This window comes from Felis catus, chromosome B2 (genome assembly GCF_018350175.1).
Source record: "Felis catus isolate Fca126 chromosome B2, F.catus_Fca126_mat1.0, whole genome shotgun sequence".
Lineage (NCBI taxonomy): Eukaryota > Metazoa > Chordata > Mammalia > Carnivora > Felidae > Felis > Felis catus.
In genome coordinates this window covers 53340265-53368086 of record NC_058372.1, presented here as the reverse complement: position 1 = coordinate 53368086, position 27822 = coordinate 53340265, and the positions used below count along the sequence as shown (strand labels likewise).

At 35.6% G+C, this 27822-nt stretch overlaps 1 protein-coding gene across 4 annotated transcripts in view; it reads left to right on the top strand.

Annotated features, from left to right (window-relative positions):
* The window catches only part of COL21A1 (collagen type XXI alpha 1 chain), a 248843-nt gene that overhangs the window by 109388 nt on the left and 111633 nt on the right, over positions 1–27822 (top strand). For 3 of the 4 annotated variants that reach the window (XM_045057676.1, XM_045057677.1, XM_045057674.1), the window contains 2 exons: positions 14853–14978; positions 18320–18871. In XM_045057676.1, the coding sequence (XP_044913611.1) occupies positions 14891–14978; positions 18320–18871 (640 nt within the window). In that variant the 5' untranslated portion in view covers positions 14853–14890. Of the gene's footprint in view, positions 1–13630; positions 13760–14852; positions 14979–18319; positions 18872–27822 lie in introns of all 4 variants that reach the window. The other variant, XM_045057675.1, reaches the window with a different exon arrangement.

Below are 27822 nucleotides of genomic sequence, written 5' to 3'. Positions count from 1 at the left end.
TTAATCAACTTTTCAACTTGTACACCCACAATCAAACCCAAACACCAGGGTTTTGATAATAATTACATTAAATGTTTAGATTAATTTGAGGGAAAATCTGTTACCTTTTTGATATTAAGTCCTGTCATGAACACATTTATTTTCCCTATATTTAAAACTTTTTGTCCTTCAATTACAGTTTTGTTCTAGTCTCCCTAGACATGCCATTATTTTTACTGCCATTGTGAATGATCTCAGGATGTAATTTTTGAAATTTTTTGCTGCTAGAGTAAATGGAATGGCATTTGATTTTTAAAAGTTTAGTTTTATATGCAGCATCTTTCTTAAAATATGTTATTGTTAATCATTTTAATGTAGATTTTTAAATTTATATATTTTCCCTAAGAATATTGGTAATTTTATTCATTTCTCAATCTTATACCTTATTTTTGTCATCTTCTTAGATAGTGTTTATTACAGAGCTAAATAAAAGTGGGGATTGCAGCATCCTTGTATTATTCCTGGCTTTATTCAAGGAGAATTCTTCTAACATTTCACCATTAATTATTATGTTTACAAAGATTTTTGGTTTTATCATACTAAAAAACTTTTTACTTTCATATAGTAAATAGTATTGTGTATTTCAAGGTAATGAGTGTGTGTTGAAATTATCAAATATTTCTTCTGCATCTATTTCACTAGTTTGGATGGGTATGGAATCATAAAGCCCCAGCCTCTGAATATGGTGGTGGGTTTAGAGCAAATAGATAGAACCTTGGGGATTTTGTTATTAGTTGTGAGAGGGGATGGACAGAAAACAGCTTTTGCAAGACACACATGATGCTGATTTAGGATAGCTGGGTAAATGGTAGGGTCATTTCTTGAATAGGGAATAGAGAATAGCCATTTTTTACGAGTAGATTTTGAGCTCGCTTTAAGATTTGTTGAAACGGAGATGTATATTGGTTGTTTAAAAGTTGATGTTCTGCAGAGTTTTGAATATAATTATTTAAAAGTCGACTTTTGGGGCACCTGGGTGGCTCAGTCGATTAAGCATCTGACTTCTGCTCAACTTATGATCTCGTGGTTTGTGGGTTCTAGCCCCGCATCGGGCTCTCTGCTGTCAGCACAGAGCCTGCTTTGGATCCTCTGTCTACTTCTTTGTCTGCCCCCACGCTCTCAAAAATAAATAAATTAAAAAAAAATAGAAATGGACTCTTGAATGCAAGAGTTAAGTATGCCCTGGAGATAAACATTTGTGATGTGGTGATATCAAAGTGGAAGCTAAAGCTGTAGGGGAGGATGAAGTTCTTCAATGAGAGTGTGAAGAATTAGAAAAGCAGAGGCTCTGGCTAAACCCCAGGAACCTAATCACATAAAGGTTAGTATAGGAGGGACTCTAAGAGAAGTCTGAGAATAAGTCACTCCTAGGGAACGTGGTGTCAAGGAAGAGTTAGGGGGAAAATTTCAATAAAAAGAAAAAGCCATCTATATAAGCCAAATGCAGGGGGGGTTAAGAGAGATGGTTAGAAAGAGTTGACTTAATTTGGCCCTTAGGAAATCACTGGTGCCTTAAACAGGAGTGCTCGAGTCAGACACTGGATTGTAGTGGGATCACGCTTTAGCAGGAAGTGAGGGATTGGAGGGAAAAAAATGAAGACCTCTCTCATGAAGCTTGGCAATGAAGGCAAGGAGAGAATGGAACATGCAAGTAAAAGAATCAAGGGAAGCATAATCTGTTAAGAACTAGTTGTAAGTTTCCCAGTTGCGGAATTCTCATATGAATGAAGCATAGGAGGTTAAGCTTTAGTTGAATGTGATTGTGGGGTAGTTACTGGATGTTGGGAAAAGCTGATCAAGGTTGTATGACTGGACAGTTTGAATTCAGAGTTGATCAGGTATATGTTTGCTTGCCTTTTGGCTCTTGTTGTGTCTAAAGGGCTTGAGATCACGCAAAAGAAATCCATATGAAACAAATTCAAAGGCTAGAGCTAATCCTTGTATAACAGTGAGGTCCTTAAAGAAGGGTAAAACCTTTAGTAAGTGTAAAACATAATTTAAATGTTTAAATGTAAAATGTTTAAAAATATTTTAAAGATATTACTATAAAACATAAATACTTTGATGCCTTATTTGGCTTAACAGCCATATGCCAATAATCAGCTGGATCTCTAGTTTGGAAAAAAATAATCTAAAAAAAACCCCAAAAACAAATGTAGCCTTGCCTGTTTGGAATCGGATGTTGGGTCTATTTTGGTTATCATGATTCAGTAAATGCTATTAAACCCACAGACTCTGCTAGTCTGTAATAGAGGAAGTTCTTGTCCCTGTTCTTGCTCCAACATTAGAATCAAAAGACAACCATATTCTAGATTCTGTTTATTCTGGCACAACTTAGTTCATTGGATTTGTTTCCAATTCAAATGATATCTTTGCCAGGTGAAGTTGGCAACAATTAAAGAAATTAAAAATACGTGTTTAATGAGATCCTTGCCGTGTATGTAGCTATCATTTGAAAATTACTTTATGATAGTATGGATAAATTTTTCAAGTTGCCAAATTTATTTTTATAGTTGAAATTAGCCAAAATTGCCAACTTAAGTTGGGCTGCAACAAACCAATTCAGGGTTTCCATGGAAACATGATTTCATCCCATCTATGAAAACCCATTTTGTTTTTTCTTCTTTATCATGGAACTTGAATCTCTACAATGTTTTTCCTGTGATTTCCTGCTCCAAGAAAAAGAAAACAGGTTTCCAATTAGGCAAATATTCACATTTGCCCATTAAAGTTTAACCCCAAGGGACATTTTCATTTAGGGAGATAAACAATGGTCATAGACTACAATCTTTCCTATTTAGTTATGACAGTGACTATGTGTTTTTGTTATTTTTGTTTTGTATTTTTAAATACTTTGGCCAGCCTCCAGTCACAATTATTCCAAGTTATGTTAAAATTACTTCATACTTCTAATATTCTTGTTACTGAGTGTGTAGCTGATTTAAAAATCTTCAGCGAAAGAGCTGTGACATTCTTCTTCATTTTTATTTTCTCTCCATGCCTACCCCAAAGCCTGACACAAACTGGTTCTCAATAAGTATGTATTGAGTCCATGATGCCACAAATATTTCATTGCCTTCTGTGGGCTTAGAATTATTAAGGGCTCTGTGGAATTCAAAAGACATATATAAGATACTTTCCTGTTTGTGACTGGGCATCTAGTGAGGGTAAAGGATGAAATGTAAGTCCTTGCTGCTATTTAACCTCACACAAGCCAGACCTTTGCTATATCATTTAATCTTTATGAGTCCTAGAAGGGCTGTGGTATCATACTCATTTTTCAGATAAAAAAACTATGGCTCAGCAAGAGTTGAGAACTTCCCAGTGATTAGTGACCATGGTTTGAATCCTTGTCTTGCATGGACAAGTACACTTACTCGCTGGGGAGACCATTCTTCTACACATAAATCCATTAGTGAAGTAGTTGATGTGATTGGTTGTGAGGAGTTTAGACAAGGAAGAGTTATGTGGATGAGAACAATCAATAATATAAATGAAAGCTCTCTGTACTACACGATGAACTTCTGTAAATCTCCCCAACACTATGTGTTTGTTTCTTATCCAGTCAAATAAAATGTCTTGGCTCTTAAACTTGTTTCTTAAATGTCTGTGATTTGGTTTTTTAAATCATTTTTCTTAAGTTTATTTATTATTTTTTTTAATAATTTTTTTAACATTTATTTATTTTTGAGACAGAGAGAGACAGAGCATGAATGGGGGAGGGTCAGAGAGAGAGAGAGAGACACAGAATCTGAAACAGGCTCCAGGCTCTGAGCTGTCAGCACAGAGCCCGATGCGGGCCTTGAACTCACGGACCGGGAGATCATGACCTGAGCTGAAGTCGGACGCTCAACCGACTGAGCCACCCAGGCGCCCCTTAAGTTTACTTATTTTGAGAGAGAGACAGAGGGAGTGATGGGAGAGGGGAGAGAGAGAATCCCAAACAGGTCCAGTGCTGTCAGCGTGGAGCCTCATGTGGGACTTGAACCCAGAAACTGTGAAATCATGACCTGAGCTGAAACCAAGAGTCAGATGCTTAACCAATTAAGCCAACCAGGTGCCCCTATGATTATTTTTTAAAGCACGTTACACAATGGTGTAATTATACTTTTGTTAAAAACGAAACAAAACATCAAGACTTCATGTAAATTGATTTTGCTGATTATCACAGACTGACTGGTCAACCTTTTTCTTTTCATGGAAAAGAAAACCAAGTCCCAGGGAGCAGTCCCAGCTGATTTCTAACTTTCTCTCTTGCTTAAATTCATATGATATAGCAGAATCAGGCCTAATACAATCTTGCAAAACCCAGTCTAATATTTTCTAAGCCACATAATGCTTGCATTCCTTGATTTTTAGCAGATAGATACACGTCATTAATGGATAAAAATAGTTCTAATAATTTTTGAGAATATAATTTTCTCCTGCTTCGCTAAGCTATTGCAGAAACATCTTACTGTGGAAACCATGCATTTCACATCCTATACAAAATATTCTTAAAGATCACTGAGAACTTTAAGTATATTATTAAATTAGATGATAATGATGCTTTGTATCTATCCTTTGCCTGTTTTTTGGTACCTTTTTCTTGGCGATATTTTGTTTCTTTGTCAATGACTCTAAATTTTACTTTTTACCCAGGCTTTCTCTTGTTAGGTCTAATACATGTGTCCTAATTTCCTGTCTGACCTTTAGGAGCATTAGTGATCCTTGCCTAGATCCATTATTTCATGAGAGATTGCAAAATGTCATTTTCTTTTTTTTATTTTTTATTTTGAGAGAGAGAATGAGAATGCACAAGTTAGGGAGAGGGGTCGGGGTGGGGGAGACAGAGAGGGAGAGGGAAAGGGAAAGAGAATCTCAAGCAGGCTCCATGCTCAGTGCAGAGCCTCACGTGGGGGTTGATCCCACACCCCTGGGATCACAACTTGAGCCAAAATTAAGAGTCGGTCGCTCAACTGACAGAGCCATCCGGGTGCCTTGCAAAATGTGATTTTCTAATTCTGTTATTCTCCTGTCATTTATTAACTGTTGCTTCATCAACTGTTTTATTACCCTGAAGTATCACAGATGTAGGAAAAGAAAATTCTTGTCTTTCTTTACTTGTATACTAGCAACCTCCAAAGGTGACCCATGGTGTTTTTTGTATTTATCATTATGAACTCATAGGTTTATCAAATTGTTATGCTTCATTCCACTGTATTATTATTTTTAACGATCAGATGCTTTCATTGCTACCCAGTAGGAACCCCTCAATTTAGTTCTCTGGTCCTTTTGATCTAATCCCAGTAGTTTTTGAGACTTCCTTGTTGTAATGACAAGATTTCCGTCGTTATAGATCTGGAATCTGCTGTTTTCCCAAAGAGCCCTGGTTCCTTTTCATGGAAAATGGTATTTAGAAACCATAATTGGGATGAACATAAAATGTTCATTTCCACCTATTTCCTTTACCCTGGCTCCTCTTTGGTTTATACTATATATTTTGTATTTATTATCCCATATTGCTGTTTAACTTTGCATATGGTTATGTTTTATTTTCTAAGTAGGCAGACAGGGGACATGCATGACTAGAACTCACACCTCATGACTTGTTATCCAGCATTCTTTTTGGTGTAACATGGATGAATTGGAAGATTAAGTTGCTGGAGAATAATTTGACCTGAGTTAGATGTTGAAAAATTTTCTTAGCTATCTCTTTGGAAATTGATGTCTTTACCTTTATAATAATTTGTTTCAAAAACTAGAGATGAATTAAAAGAATTAAAATTAGGCTAATATATGTTAATATAAGAGGAATTTAGGGATAGAAAAAAGGGCTACATTTTAAGCATAGCTTAAATTACCAACAGAATCCTATGGCCTGATTTCAGTGTATTTGCTGGCATAGGCAAATAAAATATACTGTGCTCCATGTTCCTTGGCTGTCTTTTACTGGCCTCAATTTGAGTGCCTGCACAGATGTGTGTATTTTGTTGCTTGCGTATTCAGAAGCTCCTATGGCCAGATGGAGTTTTAAACCACTCCACCAAACTACACACAACCGAGTTACTGCACTTCACTTTGTCTTGTGTGGGTTTAATGGATGCTGTGTAATGTACAAATGAATTGCGAAAGTAGTCACCCACTCTTCAGCAGGAAGGTAAACTCTGCAAGGTATAACATAATATCTTTGAATTTGTTAGTCTATCTGTGAAATGGGGATTTATAATTACCCATCTGCCCTACCACACTAGATTGTTGTTTAGAGAAATATAACCAATGTCATTTTTTAGATATCCACAAATTGTTACACACAATCAAGGTAGCATTGATTAGTTATTTATTTTGGGGGGGCTTGCTTGGATCTGTGAAATGGCAAATGTTATAACCATAGTTCTGTTGTTTTAATGATAACTCAGACTCTAGACCAAACTCTACATACATCCATATGTATATAGGTGAATTATTTCTTAATTTGTTTTCTGGTTTGCCAGCATTTTGCCCTTTTAAAGTCTATCTGTCCCACTTAATGCTTCTTTCTATAATAACGTCAGAAATCTAGAACACAATAGATGTGTGTGTGTATGTGTGCATGAAAGTGTGAGGACTGCCATTTGTTTCTCCACCTTTTCCTGTTTTACAACGTAGTTTAAAGGCAGAGCCTATAAATAAGCCTGAGTGTTAGTGTCCCAGGAGGGGACTATTTTTAGTCTTCAGTTTTATGTGAAGGTTTTATAGCCGAGCACAGCAACCAGATTTTGAGATGGCATCTTTCCTGACAGTCCCTTATTTTGAAAGCTTGTATTACATTCCTGATGGCTCCTCCTGCTGATTCCCATGCCTTTACCACTGACCCACTGCAAGAAACATTAACTGCAAGGAGACAAGAGACACAGAATTTGCTTTCATTTGTATCCACTGTTCTCACAAATTTACTCACAAGTAGTTACTTTGATTTTAATAAAATGTTAGGGACTGTGACAGTGAAATGTGATACAACACAGAGGGTAAAGAAATGGAAGAGAAGTGAAAAGTAAAAAAGGATAATAATTGATCAGTTGATCTTTGTCTTGTTTTCTCTGAGAATCAAGTGTTAAAATTTATAGAGCTCTTGGGGTGCCTGGGTGGCTCAGTCGGTTAAGCATCCAACTCTTGATTTTTGTCTCAGGTCATGCTCTCAAGGTTCGCTCTTGCTGTGTTGGGCTCTGTGCTGACAGTGTGGATCCTGTTTGAGATTCTCTCTCTGCCCCTCTTCCCACTTGTGTGCACACACCTGCACGTGCTCTCTCAATAAATAAGCTTTGAAGCTCTTTGATTTGGGAAGTGGGATGATATACTAAATGTGACAAAAACTTGATCATGATGCACCTATCCTTAAAACTGTCCATTGGATTCACTTGGCATTTAGGGAAGACCGTCCTAAATTTAACATGCTGTATGTAGGCCTTGGTACGTCATTTCAGTCCTCCCATTTTTTCTCTTGCTCTTACACTCATGCTTCACTGACCTTTGTTCTGTTCATAGAACAAACCAAACTTCTCCATCTGCAAAAGGAAAGGTATATCCTCAGTTCCGGGCAAGGATGGCTCCTTAACATTACTCAGCTGTCAGCTCAAATGGCGTCTTTCTAGAGGCCTGTTTGGACTTCTAAATCTACAAGAGCCCTTCCTCTCCTGGCCCCAAGTTACATGTTACTATTTGTATTTCTTCATAGCATTTACCGTTATGTGAAATTATCTCACTAAGTTACTTCTTTAGCCTCTGGAACAGGAACTGCATGAAAACAGATCCCTTATCTAGTTTGGTCGCTGCTGAATTCCCAGACCTATCTGTCACATAATAGGCACGTATTAACTGTTTATTGTTGAATGAAAATAGTCAAGAATTCTAGGTGAGAGAACCTGAGTTTAAGTGTTGGGTCTTTTGTTGATTAGAGCTCATGTGACAGGCAAGCCATGGTACCTAAGCAAACCTTATTTTCTTCAACACTTCCCAAGATTAAATGAAGAGCTGTAGCCTCAACCATTGTAAACTACACATTTTCATTATCACAAGAATGTGAGGTCAGAGAATATGGATCATTATTTCTGTAGTTGAAAGGAAGATTATGGATCATCAATTTCTTTCTTTTTTTTTTTTTTGAACATTATGGGAAAGATATTAAGGTAAAGTTAGTGGCAATGTTAAATCTATACCCTGGATTACATGGTGTGCATTTAGCCTAATGCATATCCACATTAACAGGTGAACTCAGTTTAATTCCTACATTCTGCTGGATCAAGAATTATTCCTATAGCATTAAAAGGTTAAATGTTTCCAAGACATTCCAAGACATTCCAAGACATTGTTTCCAGGACTTTCCATGTTTAAGGGTGGCATATGACCACTCTTTGAGTAGCAAATTTTGAGACATTTTTGCTTGAAGAGATTCTCTGAGTAATGCTTTCCACTTTGGGGTTGCTAGCTTACTTCTCTACCAGGGGAATAGGAACTGTAGGATTTTCAAATTTTTTCCTTATTTATCATTTTTTGTATTACCTTACATCAGAATTTCTAGAACTTTGGTATACAGTAGCATATGGATATGGGAAACTTTTTAGTTTTAATGTTTGTTCCCTTGCTCTATAGTCTGAAGCTAGTGGGTAGGGCTAGGGCATCCATATGTTTAACAAACTCCCCAGGTGATTGACGTAAATGCTAACAGGGATATGTCTCAGTTTATATGCATTGCACTTAAGCATATGTACAATGAAATAGTTATAAAACATATTTATGAAACATTCCAGTTATGTTTGTTATGTTTCAAAGGCTAAATAATATGACTGTAACATGTATTTAATGCCCTTTTTATGTCATCTACTTTAATAGCTGTCTATCTAGAATTGAATAAAATTAGACAATTCACTTTAGCCCAAGGAATTCTGAAGGAATTAGATACTACATAAAAATAGTAAGGATGATTTTGGTAGAGGAGCAGAATAACTTAACTTTGATGCTTTTGGGGTGGAAGCCAGTCAATATTTATTAGCATAACTTATTACCATAAAATAGTACATCCTGGTGATGACTCACCAAAAATGCTTCTCATTGACATTTTTCGACCTTTATAGCTCTTTGTCCAGAGGGGCCAGCCTAATTTGAAAAATGACAGTGATGATGTTGGATTGTTTCTCACCGAGGTATAATTTATATACAACAAATTATATAATTATCAAGCCATAAGTTTAATGGGCTTAGATAAATTTATACACCAGAATAACGTCACTGCAAGTGTAGATGTTTCTGTGACCCAGTCAGTTTACTTGTGCCACTTTCCAATTGAATTCTTTTTTTTTTAAGTGTTTTTATGAATTTATTTTTGAGAGAGAGAGAGTTCAAGAGAGAGAGAGAGTTCAAGAGAGAAGGAACAAAGAGAATTCCAAGACCACTCAGAGCCCAGTGTGGGTCTTGATCTCATGAACCGTGAGATCATGACCTGAGCCAAAATCAAGAGTCATACACTTACCCGACTGAGCCAACCAGGTGCCCCTCCAGTTGAATTCTTTCATCTAAGTCAAATGTTTCCTGATTTCTAGAACCATGGGTAGGTTTTGTGATTTAGGACTTGGCATAACTGGAATCATGCTTTATGTATTCTTTTGTGTTTGACTTTTTTCATTACACAGAACAAATCTAAAATTTGTTCATGTGTTGGTTATAACAATAGCTCACTTTGCCTGTTTCCGATTCTGTGTCTCCCTCTCTCTCTGCCCCTCCCCCGTTCATGCTCTGTCTCTCTGTGTCCCAAAAATAAATAAACGTTGAAAAAAAAATTAAAAAAAAATAACAATAGCTCACTTTATTGTCATTGCTGTTGTGTTATTTCCTTATGTGAATATACCACACAACTTGTTTGTTTGTTCTTATGTTGATAGCACTTGAGTTACTTTTAGTTTGGGACAGTTATGAATAAAACTACTATAAAAATCCTTAAAGTCTTTTTGTAGGCACATGTTTTCATTTCTTTAGGTTTTATACCTAGCAGAGGAATTGTTGGTCATAGTTTAACTTTTCTAAGAGACTGAACCTAACAGTTCTCTAAAGTGGTTATTTCATTTTCCACTCTCACCAACAATGTATGAGTTCCAATTTTTCCACATAGTCTCAAAAAAACATTTGATACTGTCAATTTTAAATTTTAGCTATTTTAGTGGGTGTGAAATGTTACTTTATTGTGGTTTTAACATTTATTTCCCTGATGACTAATGATGATTTCTATTTAATAGGTTTATTGGCCATTTCTGTATCTGTCTATGTAATGTATCTGTTCAAGAATTTTACCCGTTATTAAAAAAAATGGATTGTTTTCCTTTTTTTAAAAATGTTTATTTTTGAGAGAAAGAGAGAGAGAGAGACAGAGAATATGCAGGGGAGGGGCAGAAAGTGAGGGAGTGAGGGAGACAGATGATCGATGTGGGGCTTGAACTCAGAACTGTGAGATCATGACCTGAACTGAAGTCAGATGCTTAACTGACTGAGCCACCCAGGCACCCCAGATTATTTTACCTTTTATTGTTGATTTTTAGGGTTTTTTTGCCAGTAAATTATTTTATTTTTTAAAAATATTTTTATTTTTATTTGTTGAACTATGATTGACGCAAATATCTTGTTAGTTTTAGGTGTATCACAGTGATTCAATATTATACATTACAAAATGATCCTCACAATAAGTGTAGCTACCATCTGTCACCAGACATGGTTATTACTGTACTACTGACTATATTTCCTGTATTGTTATATCCTCATGACTTACTCATTTTGTAACTGGAAGTTTGTACCTCTTAATCCTCTTCTGTTACCCCAGCCCTTCAACCCCACCCCTGTATGGCTGTCAGCAGTTTGCTTCCTATGTCTCTCAGTCTATTTCTGTTTTCTTTGTTTATTTGTTTTGTTTCTTATATTCCACATATGAAGGAAATAATATGGTATTTATCTTGTTCTGACTGACTCATTTCACCTAGCATAATACCCTGTAGGTCCATCCAAGTCATCACAGATGGCAAGATTTTATTTTATTTTTTTATGGCTGAGTAATACTGTAGAAGTTTAAAAAAAATATATGTATTCTGGATATGGGTCACTTTTCTTGAGTATTGTGAATATTGTCTTAAGGGTGTTTTTTGAGGAACAGAAGTGTTTATTTTGGCGAAATCGAATGTATCCATGTTTAAAGTTGCTAGTGGTTTTTGTGTCCTAAGAAAATTTGCCTAATCCTGAGGTCATGAAAATATTCTCTTAAGTTTTCTTTTAGAAGCTTTATAGTTTTAGCTTTTACATTTAGGTCTATGCTTTATCTAATTTTTGTATGCAGGATGAGATGGTTCATTTTATTGTGTTTGTCCAGTTGATCCAGCACCATTTAGTGAAGAGACTCTTATTCACTTACCTTGACACTTTTATTGAAAATCAATTGACCACGTAAGTGTGGATCTGTTTTTTTTTAAGTAATTTTTTTTAATGTTTATTTATTTTTGAGAGAGACAGAGTATGAGCGGGAGAGGGCAGAGAGAGAGAGGGGTACACAGAATCAGAAGCAGGATCCAGGCTCTGAACTGTCAGCACAAAGCCTGACATGGGGCTTGAACCCATGAACTGTGAGATGACCTGAGCTGAAGTCAGACGCTTAACCAACTGAGACGTGTGGGTCTGTTTTTGAACTCTACTGGGTTCCATTCTGTATGGTTATCCTTATACCAAGAGCACACTTTCTTGATTATTGGAGCTTTATAGTAAGTCAGAATCAAGTAGTATAAATTCTCTTAATTTTGTTCTTCTTAATCAGTGGTTCTTTGTTGAAAATTGTTCTTCATTTAAGATGGTTTTTCTAATTCAAAATCATTTGAATTTTATATAATTTTAGAATAAGTTCATCACTTTTTTTTAAAAATATGCTGGAATTTTATTTTTTTTTTTAATTTTTTTTTTCAACGTTTATTTATTTTTGGGACAGAGAGAGACAGAGCATGAACGGGGGAGGGGCAGAGAGAGAGGGAGACACAGAATCGGAAACAGGCTCCAGGCTCTGAGCCATCAGCCCAGAGCCTGACGCGGGGCTCGAACTCACGGACCGCGAGATCGTGACCTGGCTGAAGTCGGACGCTTAACCGACTGCGCCACCCAGGCACCCCAAAAATATGCTGGAATTTTAATTGGGATTGTGTTGAATTTATAGGTCAGTTTAAGAAGGATGGACATGTAACCAAGACTGAGTCTTTTAATTGATGAATATAGATTCTTTATTTGCTTTTTTTAATTGCTCTCAACAATGTATTATATTTTTTAGGGTAGAGGTCTTTCACAGTTTTCATTAGGTTTAGGATGCTTCTGATACTATTAAATAGAGTATTACATTTCCCCTTTCCCCCCAATTTTATTGCTAGTATATAAACTTAAAAAAACCCTACTACCCTTGTTTCTTGTGGCCTTGCCAAATTGACATATTCAACTAATGTCTTGGTAGATTTCAAAAAGTTTTCTATGGAAAAATCATATCTATAAATACAGTTTTATTTCTTTATAGGCTTTATATCTTTTATTTTCATTTTGAGTATGACAGTGGCTAGGACTTCCTGTACGGTTTTGAATAGAAGTGTATTCACATTTTGAATAGAAGTGAGAAGAATGTATATTATGCTGCTGTTAGGTGTTCTGTAAATGTCAGTGAGGTGAAGTTGGTTGATATTTTTGAAACCTGTACAATCATTAATTTTTTTGTCTAATTCAATGATTACTGAAATGTGAGCATTAAAATGTCACATTTTTATTTGAATTAAAAAAAATTTTAATGTTTATTTTTTTTTGAGAGAGAGAGAATGAGAGTGAACAGGGGAGGGGCAGAGAGAGAGAGGGAGACACAGAATCTGAAGCAGGTTCCAGTCTCTGAGCTGTCAACATAGAGCCCGACGCAGGGCTCGAATTCATGGACTGCAAGATCATGACCTGAGCCGAAGTTGGCCGCTTAACTGACTGAGCCACCCAGGCGCCCCTGAATTATTTTTTGACATATTTTTCATGGCAAGCATTTCAGTTTGTATCTTTTTTTAACGTTTCCATCTCTCTTCTGAAATTTCCCATATTTTTGCCCGTTGTTGTTTGTCTTACTCATTAGATCCTTTAACATATTTATGATAACCATTTTACATCATCTCTGGATGTGCTTATACTGAGTATTTTAATCCTGATCAAAAATCAGATTTTTCTTGCTTCTTCTCACATCTTGCGAGACCCTTGGGAAATTTCTTTCAGCTTGTCAGTATGATTTCCAGACTTTTGTATTTACAAGTTCTGTTTTTCTCTCTCGTCCTTTCTTTGGCTTTCTGCTTTTTTTTTTAAGCTTATTTATTTTGAGACAGAGAGAGAGAGAGAGAGAGAGAGAGAGAGAGAGCGAGAGCGCGCGCAGGAGAGTAAGAGAATCCCAAGCAGACTCCGCACTGTCAGCACACAACTCCATGTGGGGCTGGAACCCATGAACTGTGAGATCATGACCTGAGCCTCAGTCAGATACTTAACTGACTGAGTCACCCAGGTGTCCCAGCTTTCTGCTTTTTGAATTCTCTTTCTTTCTCCACTGTAGGTAAGAACTGGCATGCCTCCAAGGGATTTCTGTTGAGTTCTGTTGCTTCTCCCCCCGCCCCCCCCCCCTTCAGCATGCCAAAGATTTGCATTTGAGGAATTCCCTGGATACCTGAACAGGGAGAGGAAGGTAGATCTCTCTTGTTCCCTGTTCTCAACTTTCTCTGTAGTACTTGTCTGTTCCATGTACTCTGTTAAGACTCATGGGCAAGTATTGCTGACTAGGGGCATACTCTTTCTGTGTCTGGGACCCTCCTGAAGAGGACTCCCTTTCTGCTAGGGATGAAATCAGCCCAGAATCTCTTCTATCGTATAAAGGATTGCTAACTTTTGAAATTTTACTCATTTAAGTTTCTTTAAATCCTGTCTTTCCCAGTGGGTATAAAAGACTATAGTTGTGTAGTTTATCTGGCGTTGGTGGGAATGATAGTGTCTTGCAACTTTCCACATTCTAACCAGAAGTGAAGTCCTTGGACTAACTTAGAAGACGTATTAAGGTCATATAACTGAGTGTTTATGAATCAAATAAAATAGCTCTTAATGCTCAAAAAAATTAAAATCCGCTCGCTTTATTATGTAAATATTTTTACCAGATGCCCTTTAAGTGTTTCTTAAATGCAAATCCATTTTTAAAAGAAAAATGTTTGCTCCCAGTGAGGTAATACAAAGAATGTGATAAGGCTCTACAGGCTATGCTGGAAGGAGGAATTCTAGTAAATATTTTGAGCAAAGCCCAAAGTTTTAGAAAAGTTTATACCTTTTCAAGATAGTTATGAATTAAAAGACTTACAGTTTTCCTCAGCTCCTATTCATTGTCCTCTTGCATAACATATTTAGAATATGGTTATTTCTGGGGCACCTGGGTGGCTCAGTGAGTTAAACGTCAGACTTCAGCTCGGGTCATGATCTAGCATTTCACGAGTTCAAGCCCCACGTCAGATTCTGTGTTGAGAGTTTGGAACCTGGAGCCTGCTTCAGATTCTGTGTCTCCCTCTCTCTCTCTCTCTCTGCCCCTTCCCTGCTCATGTTCTCTCTCTAAAAAATAAATAAACATTAAAAAATATGGCTATTTTGGACATGTAAATTATTCTAAGGCTACTAAAAACTGTACTCCAGCTGGATATTACAATGAAAAAATCTAGACTTATAATAATGACTAGCTATTTGTCTTTATTTTTCTAATATAGTTAACTTTCCTTTTTTCTCTCTCTCTCTCTTTTTAGGAATCCTAAAACCAAAATATTAGAACGAAAGAAGAAACATGGCTCACCATAATATGTTTCTTTGGATAGTTTCGGTCCTGCTTCTTCAGAATTCTGTATTAGCTGAAGATGGGGAAATAAGATCAAGTAAGAACTATCAGCATTTTTGTTATCAACAAATCGATTGTAGAAATCAAATTAGTGGAGCTCAAGCAATTCTTTTACGGACCTTATTCTTATTGTCTTTAATGTTGTAATGCCCTAAAATAAAATGAATTGCTGTGTTATGTATTAACTGAGAGGAAAAACTTCTATCAGAGGTAATTTTGAGAAAATTCTGTGGTAATTGTTTATTTTACCCATCAGGCTTTGGAATAAATGGTCTCATATTGAGTTCATGCTCAGCCATTTATGAGGTTAGTGATGTGAAGATGAAGTATCTACCTCATAGGATGATTATCAGGACCATCCTATGAAGTTACCTTATAGAGATAATGAGATAATCCACGTAAACAGGATAATGCATTTTAATGGCTTAGCACAGTGACATCTGAGTAAATGGTGATTATTATTCTGATTGCCTGTAGGAGAGCTTGCATTAGAGAAGGAGGGTTATATTAATCGCTGTTCTGCTACCCAGGCCATTATTTATAGATATCATGCTTTTAAAAAAAAAACTTTGCTTATAATCATATTTGAAAACTCGTAGACACCCTACTGTGAATTAATTATGGTTTCTCTAACACTTAAATCATATGGTTTGACAACTTGCTAAAAATTTATTAAAACAATAATAAATTTAATGTTTATATAACACTTTTATAGGTTAATCAACCCAAGCACTATAGAAGGTAGATATGCTTTGGTTTTTTGGATGGGAAAGAAAAGAGATTCAGCAAAATTTAAGGGGCTTACCTAATGTCACACAGCTGATTAGTGCCATAACTAGTATTAGAACTATGCCTTTGCTCTTTAGTCCATTTTTTTTTCCCCCGGTGACACTGGTAATTCATCTCTCTAAGGAAGAAGTCTCTTGGAGTGGTATTTTGCCTAGCTTTTATAAACGGCAATACTTGCTTTCGTACCCATGTTCTTGGCTCACCTGGCAGTTGTGAAATATATGCTCCGTGGCTCTGGAAAGGGGTATGAAGGGCCAAGAACAACCTGGTTAGAGTTTATAAACACTGAATCAAGTGGCACACAAACACTAGCAGGTCTAGACAATGAGTCTCATAGCATTGAGGAAGGACAACTCTAAAGAACTCTGTAAACATAACTTGCCTGTCCTTTTGTGTCTCGAACGAAAGCAGATGTCTGTAATCCCAGTCCAGCTTCCAAAAAACCCCAGAAGAATTGCATTCCCTTGGGTTAGAAAATTTGCCTCTGGGGCAGAATTCCATTTCTGCTGTCCCTAACCTGAACCCTGGCTGTGGTCACCATGGCAGAGGATGTTGGAATAGAGTCCCTCAGGCTTTTTTGGACTTCCCCACCACCTTAAGAGTGGCATCATAATCATGGTTACGGTTTTGAGATAAATCTATGTTTTGGCATTGAAAAAAGTTTTTGGGAGGGGGGAAGTAATTTCTTGACTGCATGTTCACCTGACAATAGTGTTTCTTTTTGCTGGTTACTGTGTTGGGTGAGTTAATTTTAAAATTGAGGCATCTTCCTGTGAGCCCTGTCATCATCCTAGATATGGAAGTAGACAAAGATGAGGAAAAGAATGGAAAGGAAAGCAGAGAGAGATTGATTGATTGATTGATTGACTTTACTTCTAAGGAGATATGAAAATGCAAATACTAATTGTCAGTAAACATTGCTTTTTCCTTCACGACTGTCCTTTGCAAATGTGATATCTCATTTGCAGTGTCTATGGAAAATAAACCATTATAACTTTAAATTGGGCATCTGATCACTACTTGAGGGAGACCATTGATTTGAGTAAAAACACAAGACTTGCAACAAAATTTGTTGTCATATTACCTTGACTCATCTCATTCTCTTCCAACTTACCATCTCCAGGGATATGTGACCTTTATCATATGGGCCATAAACAGTAGTATTTTTGTTGCTTTGCAGAAGTGAGAGAAAGAGAAAGCAAGTATGGCTGTTCAGCATGCTCTGTTTCCATTTCAAACTATTGGAATTACTCAAATGAACCAGTTTGTCTTTTGGGCAGTGTTTGACTCTTATCTCTGGGCCGTGGCACTTGCTGTCCCCTCTTACTAGGAGGTCCTCCTCTTCACCTGGCTACAGCTCTCCTTTCAGACCTCAGACTCCCAGTCAGCTTCCCCACAAAATCTACCCTGGTTTTCCACAGTTAGGTTGCTACCCCCTCCTAAATGTTCTCAGAATACTTTGTACTTTCCCTAAGCAGCCAGTTGTCTGTCTTACTAGACTTTGATATCTATTCAAGATATCTTATGTATCTTTGAAGCTGGTGCCTAGCAGGATATCAAGCACAGAGTAGGTATTTAATATATATAGACTGAAAGAATGAAATAGGGTTGGAGGCATGTTGTGCAGTGTGGAAAAGACCAGTAAGATTTTTTCCCCCACAACTGCTTAGAACTTGTCTAAGTGTAACTTATACCAACGGTAGTTTTTTATTTTCCTTAATAGAAATGTAAGATGTGCTGATCACATGTGTTTCCTGGCATCTTGAAACGAGAATCCTTATTGCTCTGGAGAAATAAATAGCTTTATACTTTTGAACATAGCTTTATACTTTTGAAAGTATACTTTATACTTTAGCACAAGTATATTATTGGCTGACAATGAGATATTGGACCTGCATTGGTGATCTCAGTTAAGCTTTTATTAACTATATTAAAGAATATGGATCTTTTTTGACTAGTTGAATCCTGAAGTTGGCAGAAAGTTTCTTTTTAAATTTCTTTCCCTTATTCGTTGGTTTATTTTATTATTGTAAATACTTCAGGTTATCAGTAAACGAACCATATTTCATTGATAACTTAATGCTACTAGTGTATAGCTGAAAATAATTTATTTGCTTATTTTTGTGTTTTCATTTATTGGGTGGGGAAATAGAATAAAATGGTGCTTTATGGTAATACCTGCCCTACAAAGAGATATCTAGATATCATGTCATATACAGCATGTCTTTTTTATTCCCTACTTTTAAAGCTCAGTCATTAATCCTTAAATTAAGATAAAAGAATAAAAAATGTCAACAAAAATAATAGCCCTCAGAAAGAATTTTCATGAGCTAGGCGGCATATCTTATTTAATCCCACATAGCTCCAGTGAACTGGTTACTTTAAAAAAATTTTAAGCTTTATTGAGGTATAATGGACATAGGAAATAGTAAGATATTTGAAGTGTACCTCATGGTGATTTGATATACATGTATGTTGTGAAAGGATCTCCCTCCCCCAGTTGGTTACTTCAAAATTATGCAGTAAAAACTGCCTATGCTTTTCTTTTTATACAGCAAATGTGTTCTGATGGTTTTCTTTTTCACTTAGGTTGTCGTACGGCTCCAACAGATTTAGTTTTCATCTTAGATGGCTCTTACAGTGTTGGTCCAGAAAACTTTGAAATAGTGAAAAAATGGCTTGTCAATATCACAAAAAATTTTGACATAGGACCAAAGTTTATTCAGGTTGGAGTGGTCCAGTATAGTGACTATCCTGTATTGGAAATTCCCCTTGGAAGCCACAATTCAGGAGAGAACTTGATGGCCGCAATGGACTCCATACACTACCTGGGTGGAAACACAAGGACCGGAAAGGCCATCCAGTTTGCTCTTGATTACCTTTTTGCCAAGTCCTCACGGTTTCTGACTAAGATAGCAGTGGTACTTACGGATGGTAAATCTCAAGATGAAGTTAAGGATGCAGCAGAAGCAGCAAGAGACAGTAAAATCACTTTATTTGCTATTGGTGTTGGCTCAGAAACAGAGGATGCAGAACTTAGAGCCATCGCCAATAAGCCTTCATCTACTTACGTGTTTTATGTGGAAGACTATATTGCAATATCCAAAATAAGGGAAGTGATGAAGCAGAAACTTTGTGAAGGTAAGCCTTAATAGAATTTGGAAACAATTAATAATTGCATTTTCTAACATTTTGGTATAACCTGTGCTTATTATACCAGTGTAGTTATTTTAATGTCAAATTATCTATGATGTTAGAACTGAAATGAACACTTGGTTTTGTGTTTCATTTATTCTGGATAAAATTACTTGAAAAAAATCTACAGTTGGAAAATGTCATACTTTGTTATATTTGTTGCTTTTTCTTTTTGATCACAATATGTGTGTTATAGAGATGGTAGAAATAAAGACACATAAACAATATGAAGAGGGGTGCCTGGGTAGCTCAGTTGTTAAACATCCAACTCAGGCTCAGGTCATGATCTCACGATTTGTGACTGCAAGCCCCACATGAGGCTCTGCACTGACAGTGTGGAGCCTGCCTGGGATTCTCGCTCTCTCCTTCTCTCTCTGCCCTTCCCCCAGTTCACGCTCGCTCGCTCGCTCTCTCTCTCTCTCTCTCTCTCTCTCTCTCTCTCAAAATAAACTAAAAAAAATATGAAAAATATGAATCCATGTGGGGTGTGGGTAGCTCAGTTGGTTAAGTGTCCAACTCTTGATTTTAGCTCAGGTCATGATCTCATGGTTTATGAGATGGAATCTGCATCTGGCTCTGTGCTGACACTGCAGAGCCTGCTTGGGATTCTCTCCCTTTCTCTCTCTGCTTGTCCCCAGCTCTCTCTCTCAAAGTAAATAAATGAACCTAAAAAAAAAAAAAAAGATCAAGAATATGTATAAATCACACATGATCATTATTACTCCTGTTAATGAGTTTTTGTCTTTTTCATTCCAGTCTTTCTCTTTTATTTCAGCGTGTCTGAGAATTTATTCATGTGCCTAAATGAGAATAATATTGTATATATTATTTCATACTCTATTTTCTTATTATTTTATATTCTATTACTGTGTGTATAATTTTCATCCTCTATTAATGTGAAAGCATTCTCAGTCTCCTAAGATAATTTATTGAATAATTTTTCTATTTTTGCATGTTTAGTTTTTTTTTTTAAGTTTTTATTTAAATTCTAGTTAGCTAACATACAGTGTAATATTAGTTCCAGGTGTAAGAGTCTATTTCTTGGTTTGCCTCTCTGTTCCTCCTGTATTCATCTGTTTTGTTAAATTCCACATATGAGTGGAATCGTATGGTATTTGTCTTTCTCTGACTTATTTCACTTAGCATATACACTCTAGCTCCATCCTTGTTGTTGCAAATGGCAAGATTTCAATCTTTTCTGATGGCTGAGATACATCTTCTTTATCCACTCATCAGTTGATGGTGCTTAATTCATTTCTAAGTTTTTCTACTATAAATAACAGTGAATATTCTTGTACAGAATTCTGAATGAGAATCTCTCATTTCTTCCAAAAACAAAGGTCAAATTACTAATGTTATTAAAGCTCTGGAAAAATGTTAAAAATTGCACTTGAGAGAGACTTAAATTTCTATGGTTAGTGAGAGAACATTTGAAAATATAGTACTTATCAGTCAGTTATTTTTATATCATTCCATGAAATCCAACTTTGTGTTTATGATAACTCCATGGAAATGGAAAAGTTTGTATTTTTAGTAAACATTAATGCTATTAGGATATACACATGCTTATGTTCATATTACTTAGGGGGAAAGTAATTTGTATCTTTTATTTTTAATATTATAGTCATTTAATATACAATATACCTAAAAATAATATTTGTGTAACATGGAAAGGCTTTTTTTCCCCCAGTTTACCTACAAAATCTTCAAAAATAGGTTGGTTCACATTTCATAGAAATATTTCTAAATGATTGTGGCTTAGAAAAAGTTTCATTTCTCTTTTTTCTTCAAACTTGTTTTGGGTATATAGTACAGAAAAAAACATTTAATCATTTTTTTATATTATTTAAGAAGGTATAGAAATTAAGCATTTTATTTAATCAAACTTTTAAAAAGGTACTATATCAAGTAGAAAAGGTCATCACAGTTTTTTTTTAATGTCTCTAACAGTTAGACTGTGTTGACTTTTGTCATCTTGAACAGAACAGAGGGGTGTAGATTTGTTTCCCAGTTGTACTGAGAAATAATTTGACATACATAGATGTTTAAATGCTTTGTCATATTAGAATTAGAATTCTGTGGTTTGAAGCTAGATATATATTATTATTAAAATAGACTTTTCATGGTGATATTTTACTATTTTGTATCCTAAAATAAAATTTGACTAAATATGTCTTTGTACTACTTCAGAGATTTTTTGTAGATAGGTATTTTGGTAAATGTATTCTATTTAAAAAATTCTAATTACACATGAAAGAGTAGCTGTGCTTAAAAGGGGTAAAAAAATTCTTTTTACAGACTGGAAATGTCCAGTCTGTAAAAAAAAAAAAAAAAATTAAATTGGAAATCTTGCCAAAAATCTCTTCATGCACACTCAAAGAAAGAATGTAAGTAATGTCTGTGTCTATTCAGTTCACAAACATGCTGTACAATAGCCATCTTTGAAAATGTGGTTTTTTGAAATTGTACTTAGAGCAGTATATGAGCTTCTTTGAACTTGACTTTTTAATAACTGTATTAAAGTATGATTAATGCATTGCTGTAATCATGTAATTTGTATTTGAATCATTTGACAGTTTCCTTTTTTTTGACAAATGGTTAAATTTTACCTTGAGGTGCTTATCATATAGGATTAACATTTCCTAATATTGTTCACCTTTATACTCTTGCTGTGATTTGATCCACATTGAGCAAAATATTATTCACCTCTTTGTTCTCACATGGATTATTTCATCTTCATAGACTACCATTTCCCTGAAGGTGCATTGTGCAATACATTCCTTATTTCAGGATGATCTTTTTATAATGGGCAATGATTTCCTTCTTTATCTGAGAGTCTAATTTTTTTCTTTTTTTCCTATTCTTTTTTTATTGTTGTAAAAAACCAATAAGATCTAATCTCTTAAACATTTTAAGTGTATACTACAGTATTGTTAACTACAAGCACAGTGTCATACTGTAGATGTCTAGAACTTTTTCATATTTCGTGACTGAAACTTTGTGCCCATTGAGCAGCCACTCCCCATTTCCTTCTTCCTCCCACTCTGGCAGCCCACCATTATACTTTCTGTTGTAAGGAGTTTGACTCCTTTAGATATTTCATAAAGGTGGAATTATTCCGTGTTTGTTCTTCTGTGTCTGGCTTTTGGGATTTTGATAGAGATGCATCACTCTGGGTGATAGGGAAATTTTTACAATATTAAGTTTTCCAATCTGTGAATGTGAGATGTTTCTATTGTGGGTGATTTCTTCAATTTCTTGTAGCAGTGTTTTGTCATTTTCAGCCTTCAAGTCTTTCACCTCCTTAGTTAAGTTTATTCATTAGTATTTGATTACTTTTGCTTCTCTGCTAGTACTTTCAATATTAAGTTGAATAGAAGTGGCAAGAGTGGGCATCCTTGTCTTGTTCCTGATCTTAAAGGAAGAACTTTTAGTTTTTCACCATTGATTATGATGTTAACGGTGGGCTTTTCATATATGACCTTTATTATGTTGAGGTAAATTCCTTCTTTTTTTATTTTGTATTTTATTTTTGAGAGAGAGAGAGACAGCTTGAGCACGGGAGGGACAGAGAGAGAGGGAGAGAGAGAATCCCAAGCAGACTCTGCTCTGTCAGCACAGAACCTGATGCAGGGCTCCATCTCGCCAAACTGTGAGATCATGACCTGACCAGAAACTAAGAGTCAGATGCATAACTGACTGAGCCACCCAGGAGCCCTGGTAAATTGCTTCTTAATTTGATGAGCATTTTTGTCACGAAAGAAGGGTGAATTTTGTCAGATGTTTTTTCTGCATATATTGAGATGATCACGTAACTTTTATGCTTTATTAATGCGGTGTATCACATTAATTTCTTAGGTTAAATCATTTTTGCATCTCAAGGATGCTGTTGAATTCATTTTGTTAGTATTTTGTGTAGGATTTTTGCATCTGTATTCATGAGGAATATGGACCTTTAGTTTTCTTGTAGTGTCTTTATTTGCCTTTTGCATCAGGGCAATGTTGGCCTCATTAAAAAAAAAAGTTTAGAAGTATTTCCTCCTCTTCAGTTTTTTTAAGAGTTTGAGAGGGATTGGCATTAATTCCTTAAGTGTTTGTTTGAATTCACCAGTGAAGACACCTGGTCCTGGGCTTTTCTTTGTTGGGAGATTTTTGATTACTGATTCAATATCCTGACTAGTTACAAGTCTTTTTGTGCTCTAATCTTAATTATCTTAAAGATTATTAAAATAGATTATTTCCTTCCTCCTCTTAATTTTGGGTTTAGTTCTTCTAGTTTTTTGATGAATAAAGTTAGGTTGTTTATTTGAGATCTTTATTCCTTTCTAATGTATATTTTTATCACTATAAATTTCCTTCTTAGTACTGATTTTGCCACATCTTAAAAGTTTTGGTATTTTGTATTTTAGTTATTGTTTGTCTCAAGATATTTTCTAATTTCTTTTTTGATTCGTTTTTTGACTCAGCATGTTGTTTAATTTCCGCGTATATGTGAATTTTCCATTTTTCCTCCTATCATTAATTTCTAGTTTTTATTCTGTTGTGATTGGAGGATGTACTTGGTATGATTTTGGTCTTCTTAAATTTGTTAAGACATTTTTTGACCTAACGTGATCTGTTTTGGAGAATGTTTCATTTGCACTTGAGAAGAATGTGTATTCTGCTGATAAGTGGTGGAATGTTCTGTATATGTCTGTTAGCTCCTTTTGGTCTATAGTATTGTTCAAGTCCTGTGTTCCCTTTTCGATCTTCTGTCTGGATGTTGTGTTTATTATTGGAAGTGGCCTATTGAAATCCTTACTATGACTGTGTTTTCTGTGTCTATTATTTTTCTCTTCAGTTCTGCCAGCATTTGCTTTAGATACTTGGGTGGCATGATACTGGGTGCCTATATATTTGTAATTGTTATGTCTTGTTGGTAAATTGACTCCTTTATCATTATATCATGTCCTTCTTTGTGTCATTTGAATTTTTGACTTAAAGTCTGTTTTGTCTAAGTATTGCCACCTTTGCTGTATTTTGGTTACTATTTGCACAGAGTATCTTTTTCCATCCCTATACTTTTAGCTTGTGTGTCTCCACAGTCCTAAAGTATATGTCTTATAGACAGTACATAATTGGATCTTGTTTTTTTCCATTCAGCAATTTATTTGGGAATTTAATCCATTTACATCTGAAATAGCAAGAGGGAAAGATTTAATATCACCATTTTGTTAATTGTTTTCAGTCATATGTTTTTTGGTACCTTCTTTTCTTTCTTTCTTTGTCTTTCGTTGACTTTTTTTTTTTTTTGGTAGTGACATATTTTGATGTTTTTCTTATTTTTTTAATGTATCTTGTATAGGTATTTCCTTTGTGGTTACCATGGGGCTTATGTAAAATATGTAGTTATAGCAATCTATTTTAAGCTGATAACTTATTAACTTAATTTCATTCACATATACTCTACATTTTTGCTTCTCCCTGCCCCCCTCACACTTTGTCATTGGTGTTATAAATTACAACATCTTATATTGATGTGTGTGTGTGTGTGTGTGTGTATACTGTATTAGCATATTTTTACAGTTACGGTTATTGTTTATACTTTTCTTAAACTTCTATTTCAGAGTTAAAAGAGGCTTACATACCACTGTTACAGTATTATGGTATTCTGAATTTGTCTATATATTTACTTTAACCAGTGAGTTTTATATTTTGCAATGCTTTTGTGTTGTTTAATGTTTTTAAATTTCAACTTAAAGGACTTTCTTAATATTTCTTATAATGTCGATCTGGTGGTGATGAACTCCCTCAGGCTTTTTTTAATCTGGGAAGTTGTTTATTTCTCTTGTGTTTTTGAAGAACATTTTTGCCAGATATAGTATTTTCATTTGGCAGTATTTTTCTTTAAGCAAACACTTTGAGTATATCATCCCATTCCTTTGTGGCCGGAAAGTTTTCTACTGACAAATCTGCCAATAGTCATGGGGTGGGGGGGCTACTCTTGTATATAACAAGTTGCTTCTCATGCTGCTTTCTAAATTCTCTCTCTCTCTCTCTCTCTCTCTCTCTCTCTCTCTCTCTCTCTCGACAATTTGATTATAATATGTCTTGATGTGGATTTCTTTGAGTTCTTAAATTTGGATGTACATTTTATTTCCTATATTTGAGAAGTTTTTGGTTATTACTTTAACTAAATCCTATCTCTTTCTCTCCTGAAACTCACATAACATGTATTTGGTATATTTAATGGTGTCCCAAAAGTCATTTAGGCTTTCTTCAATCTTTCTCAATCTTTTAAATTTTTGTTCCTCTGCCCTAATAGTTTCAAATGACCTATCCTTAAGTTTTCCGATTCTTTTTGTCTGCTTGGTCAAGTCTGATTTGGAGCCTCTCCAGTTCTTTTTTTTTTTTTTTCCCTGTTCAATTACTGCATTCTTCAGCTTTAATATTTCTTTTTGGTTCTCCTTTATATTTTATACCTCTGTTGGTATTCTCATTTTGTTTATGCCATCATTTTGTTGAGCTCATAGGGCATCTTTATGATGATTGTTTTGAATTCTTTGTCAGATAATACACCTCCGTTTCTTTAGGGTTGCTTCTGGAGAGTTATTCTATTCCTTTGATAGGATCATGTTTCCCTGTTTGTGTATCTTACAGCTTTGTTTTGGGATCCACACATTTAAAAAAAAATAGTCATCCCTGTCAATCTTTACCAGTTGTCTTTGTACAGGGGAAGTCCCTCATCAGTTAGTTTGTCTAGAGATTTGAGGGAATCTCTGAAGCCTTTTTATGGAGGGATGCCATTTCTTTGGGATTGAGTGAGCAATTTCTTAATTAGAGAGGCTTGCTATTGCTATTTTTTTCCCCAGGAGCTCATAATCTCTCACTCCCTTTAGTATTTGTTTGTACCTCTTTAAGTTTTCTAGTTCTGTAACCATAAGCTTCCCCACCTTGTTCCCAGTGGGCATTAGGCATCCAAAGTATTTTGGTTCCCTGTCATCATGCTTAGGCAAGAGCGGTATCATTTCCTCAGGTAGCCCTTGGAAAACCTAGAGTGCTGGATACATGCTCCACTATTTTCTCTTTCTCTGGAGGGAGAAGATTCCAGTTGTATGTTTCTCTTGATCATGCTGAGCCATGCTAGCCACAAAAAGCTCCCTCCTCCAACCTGCAACTGACTCTTCTTTGTTTTCAGCAGTTTCCAGGCATCTAAATGATTCTGGTTCCGTCAGTGCTCTAAATGAAGTGAGACTAAAACCTGTCTCTTGGGAAGCCCCCTGGAAGCATGCTTCACACTTCTTTTTTCCACCCAAGGACAACATAAGCTAGGGCTTTCTCTCCTGGCACTTACTTGTACAAGCTTGGGGGAGGGAATGTTGTGGGTACAGTTAATTACTCATATTACTTGTTTCAATGAGGCTGTTCTTAGCTTTGTGTTCACTTGGGATATTTCAACTTCGCAACCCAAATATGGAGTTTTCATAAAGGTATTTTTGTCTGTATATTATTGTTAAATCAGTGTGTCATTGGGGGAATGTGGGCTGGGACTTCCTATTCCTCCGTCTTGCTGACATCACTCTTCTGTTTCTTTGAGTAAATCAGGTTCCTTATGTGTCTTTAAGAGCATCCAGCTGCCTGTGGCTTGAATTACTCGGTTTTAGGACCCATGTTTTAATTTAGGTATGTTGAGCTTGACTATGTACAGGTTCAGGTAAAAAATAGCCTCTCAAAAACTACTTGTGTTTTCTTACTGTTCTGTTTCCTGCCATCTTGTCTTTTGGATGATGCAGGAAATTTATTTTTTAAGAGAGTATATTATGTTGACTTGCTCAAATGGGGCCAAAGGCCAGATGTCAGAAGATAATTAACTATGCATCTTCAGCCTTATCTTCTTTGAGTGAGTCAGTGAGAAAGAGAGACAGACAGAAAGAGAGGGCGAGTGCCTGCTTGAGTGGAACTTTGGTATCTTACATGCGATAAAACTTAGAGGCTCTTTTCCTGCCAGTGCTTTCTACCGTAATAAAGTTTAACTTGGAATGATGTTTAGGACTTCTGAATTTCTTTTCCTCCCATCAAAAGCTGCTCATACTTTGTATAACTGCTCTTTGCTTAGAGATTGTTGGATCTAATTCAAGCCTTACAGCGCTTTGTAATAGTGGCCTAGTGCATTGCCTTATCCTACTTCTATAATTCTACCTGTATTTCATTAGAAGTCACAAAGGGTAAGGATACACATATCAACAATCATGGCCAGGACAACTGAGATATTTTTGGAGGTGGCCAGTATTTTAGCTTTCACGATTTTATAACATGTATGTGATTAACTTCTCTGCTCTCTTATAAAACTGACTGACTTACATTCTTTCTCTTTACTATTGGTATACATATAGTATGAATTTCTGACCACTGAAGTTGGGCAGGAAGAAATGGGGGATGGGAGGTGGGATAAAGTTTCATGGATAGGAAAGGATTGAGTATAATATTCCATAAAATCTCAACAAACATCAGGGGAATCACTTTGTATTCTATCTGTAGATGGAAAGGATTTGAATCTAATCTGAGTTGAAGGGAACTTACATTGTGAGGGACTTAGGGTATATCCCAAAATAAGAATTTTCCATTTAATTGGAGAGGCAAGAGCTATGTTTGCTACAAATAAACACAGTAAGCTTATAGTTTACGTGAGAAGTGATATTTGATTATTCATTGGAAAAATAGAATGATTATGGCATGATTTAGAAAATTGACAAATTATGGCATACAGATCTTGTTGTTAGTGTTTATGATTAGATCTAGATGCAGTTGTATGAGTTAATTATGACTAGGAAAGGAATGAAAGGCAAAATATTCAGAATAATTTTCATTAGGAGTGTTTAAAGCTTGTACGGATAGCTCATTCTCCCCCTCTTTTCTCT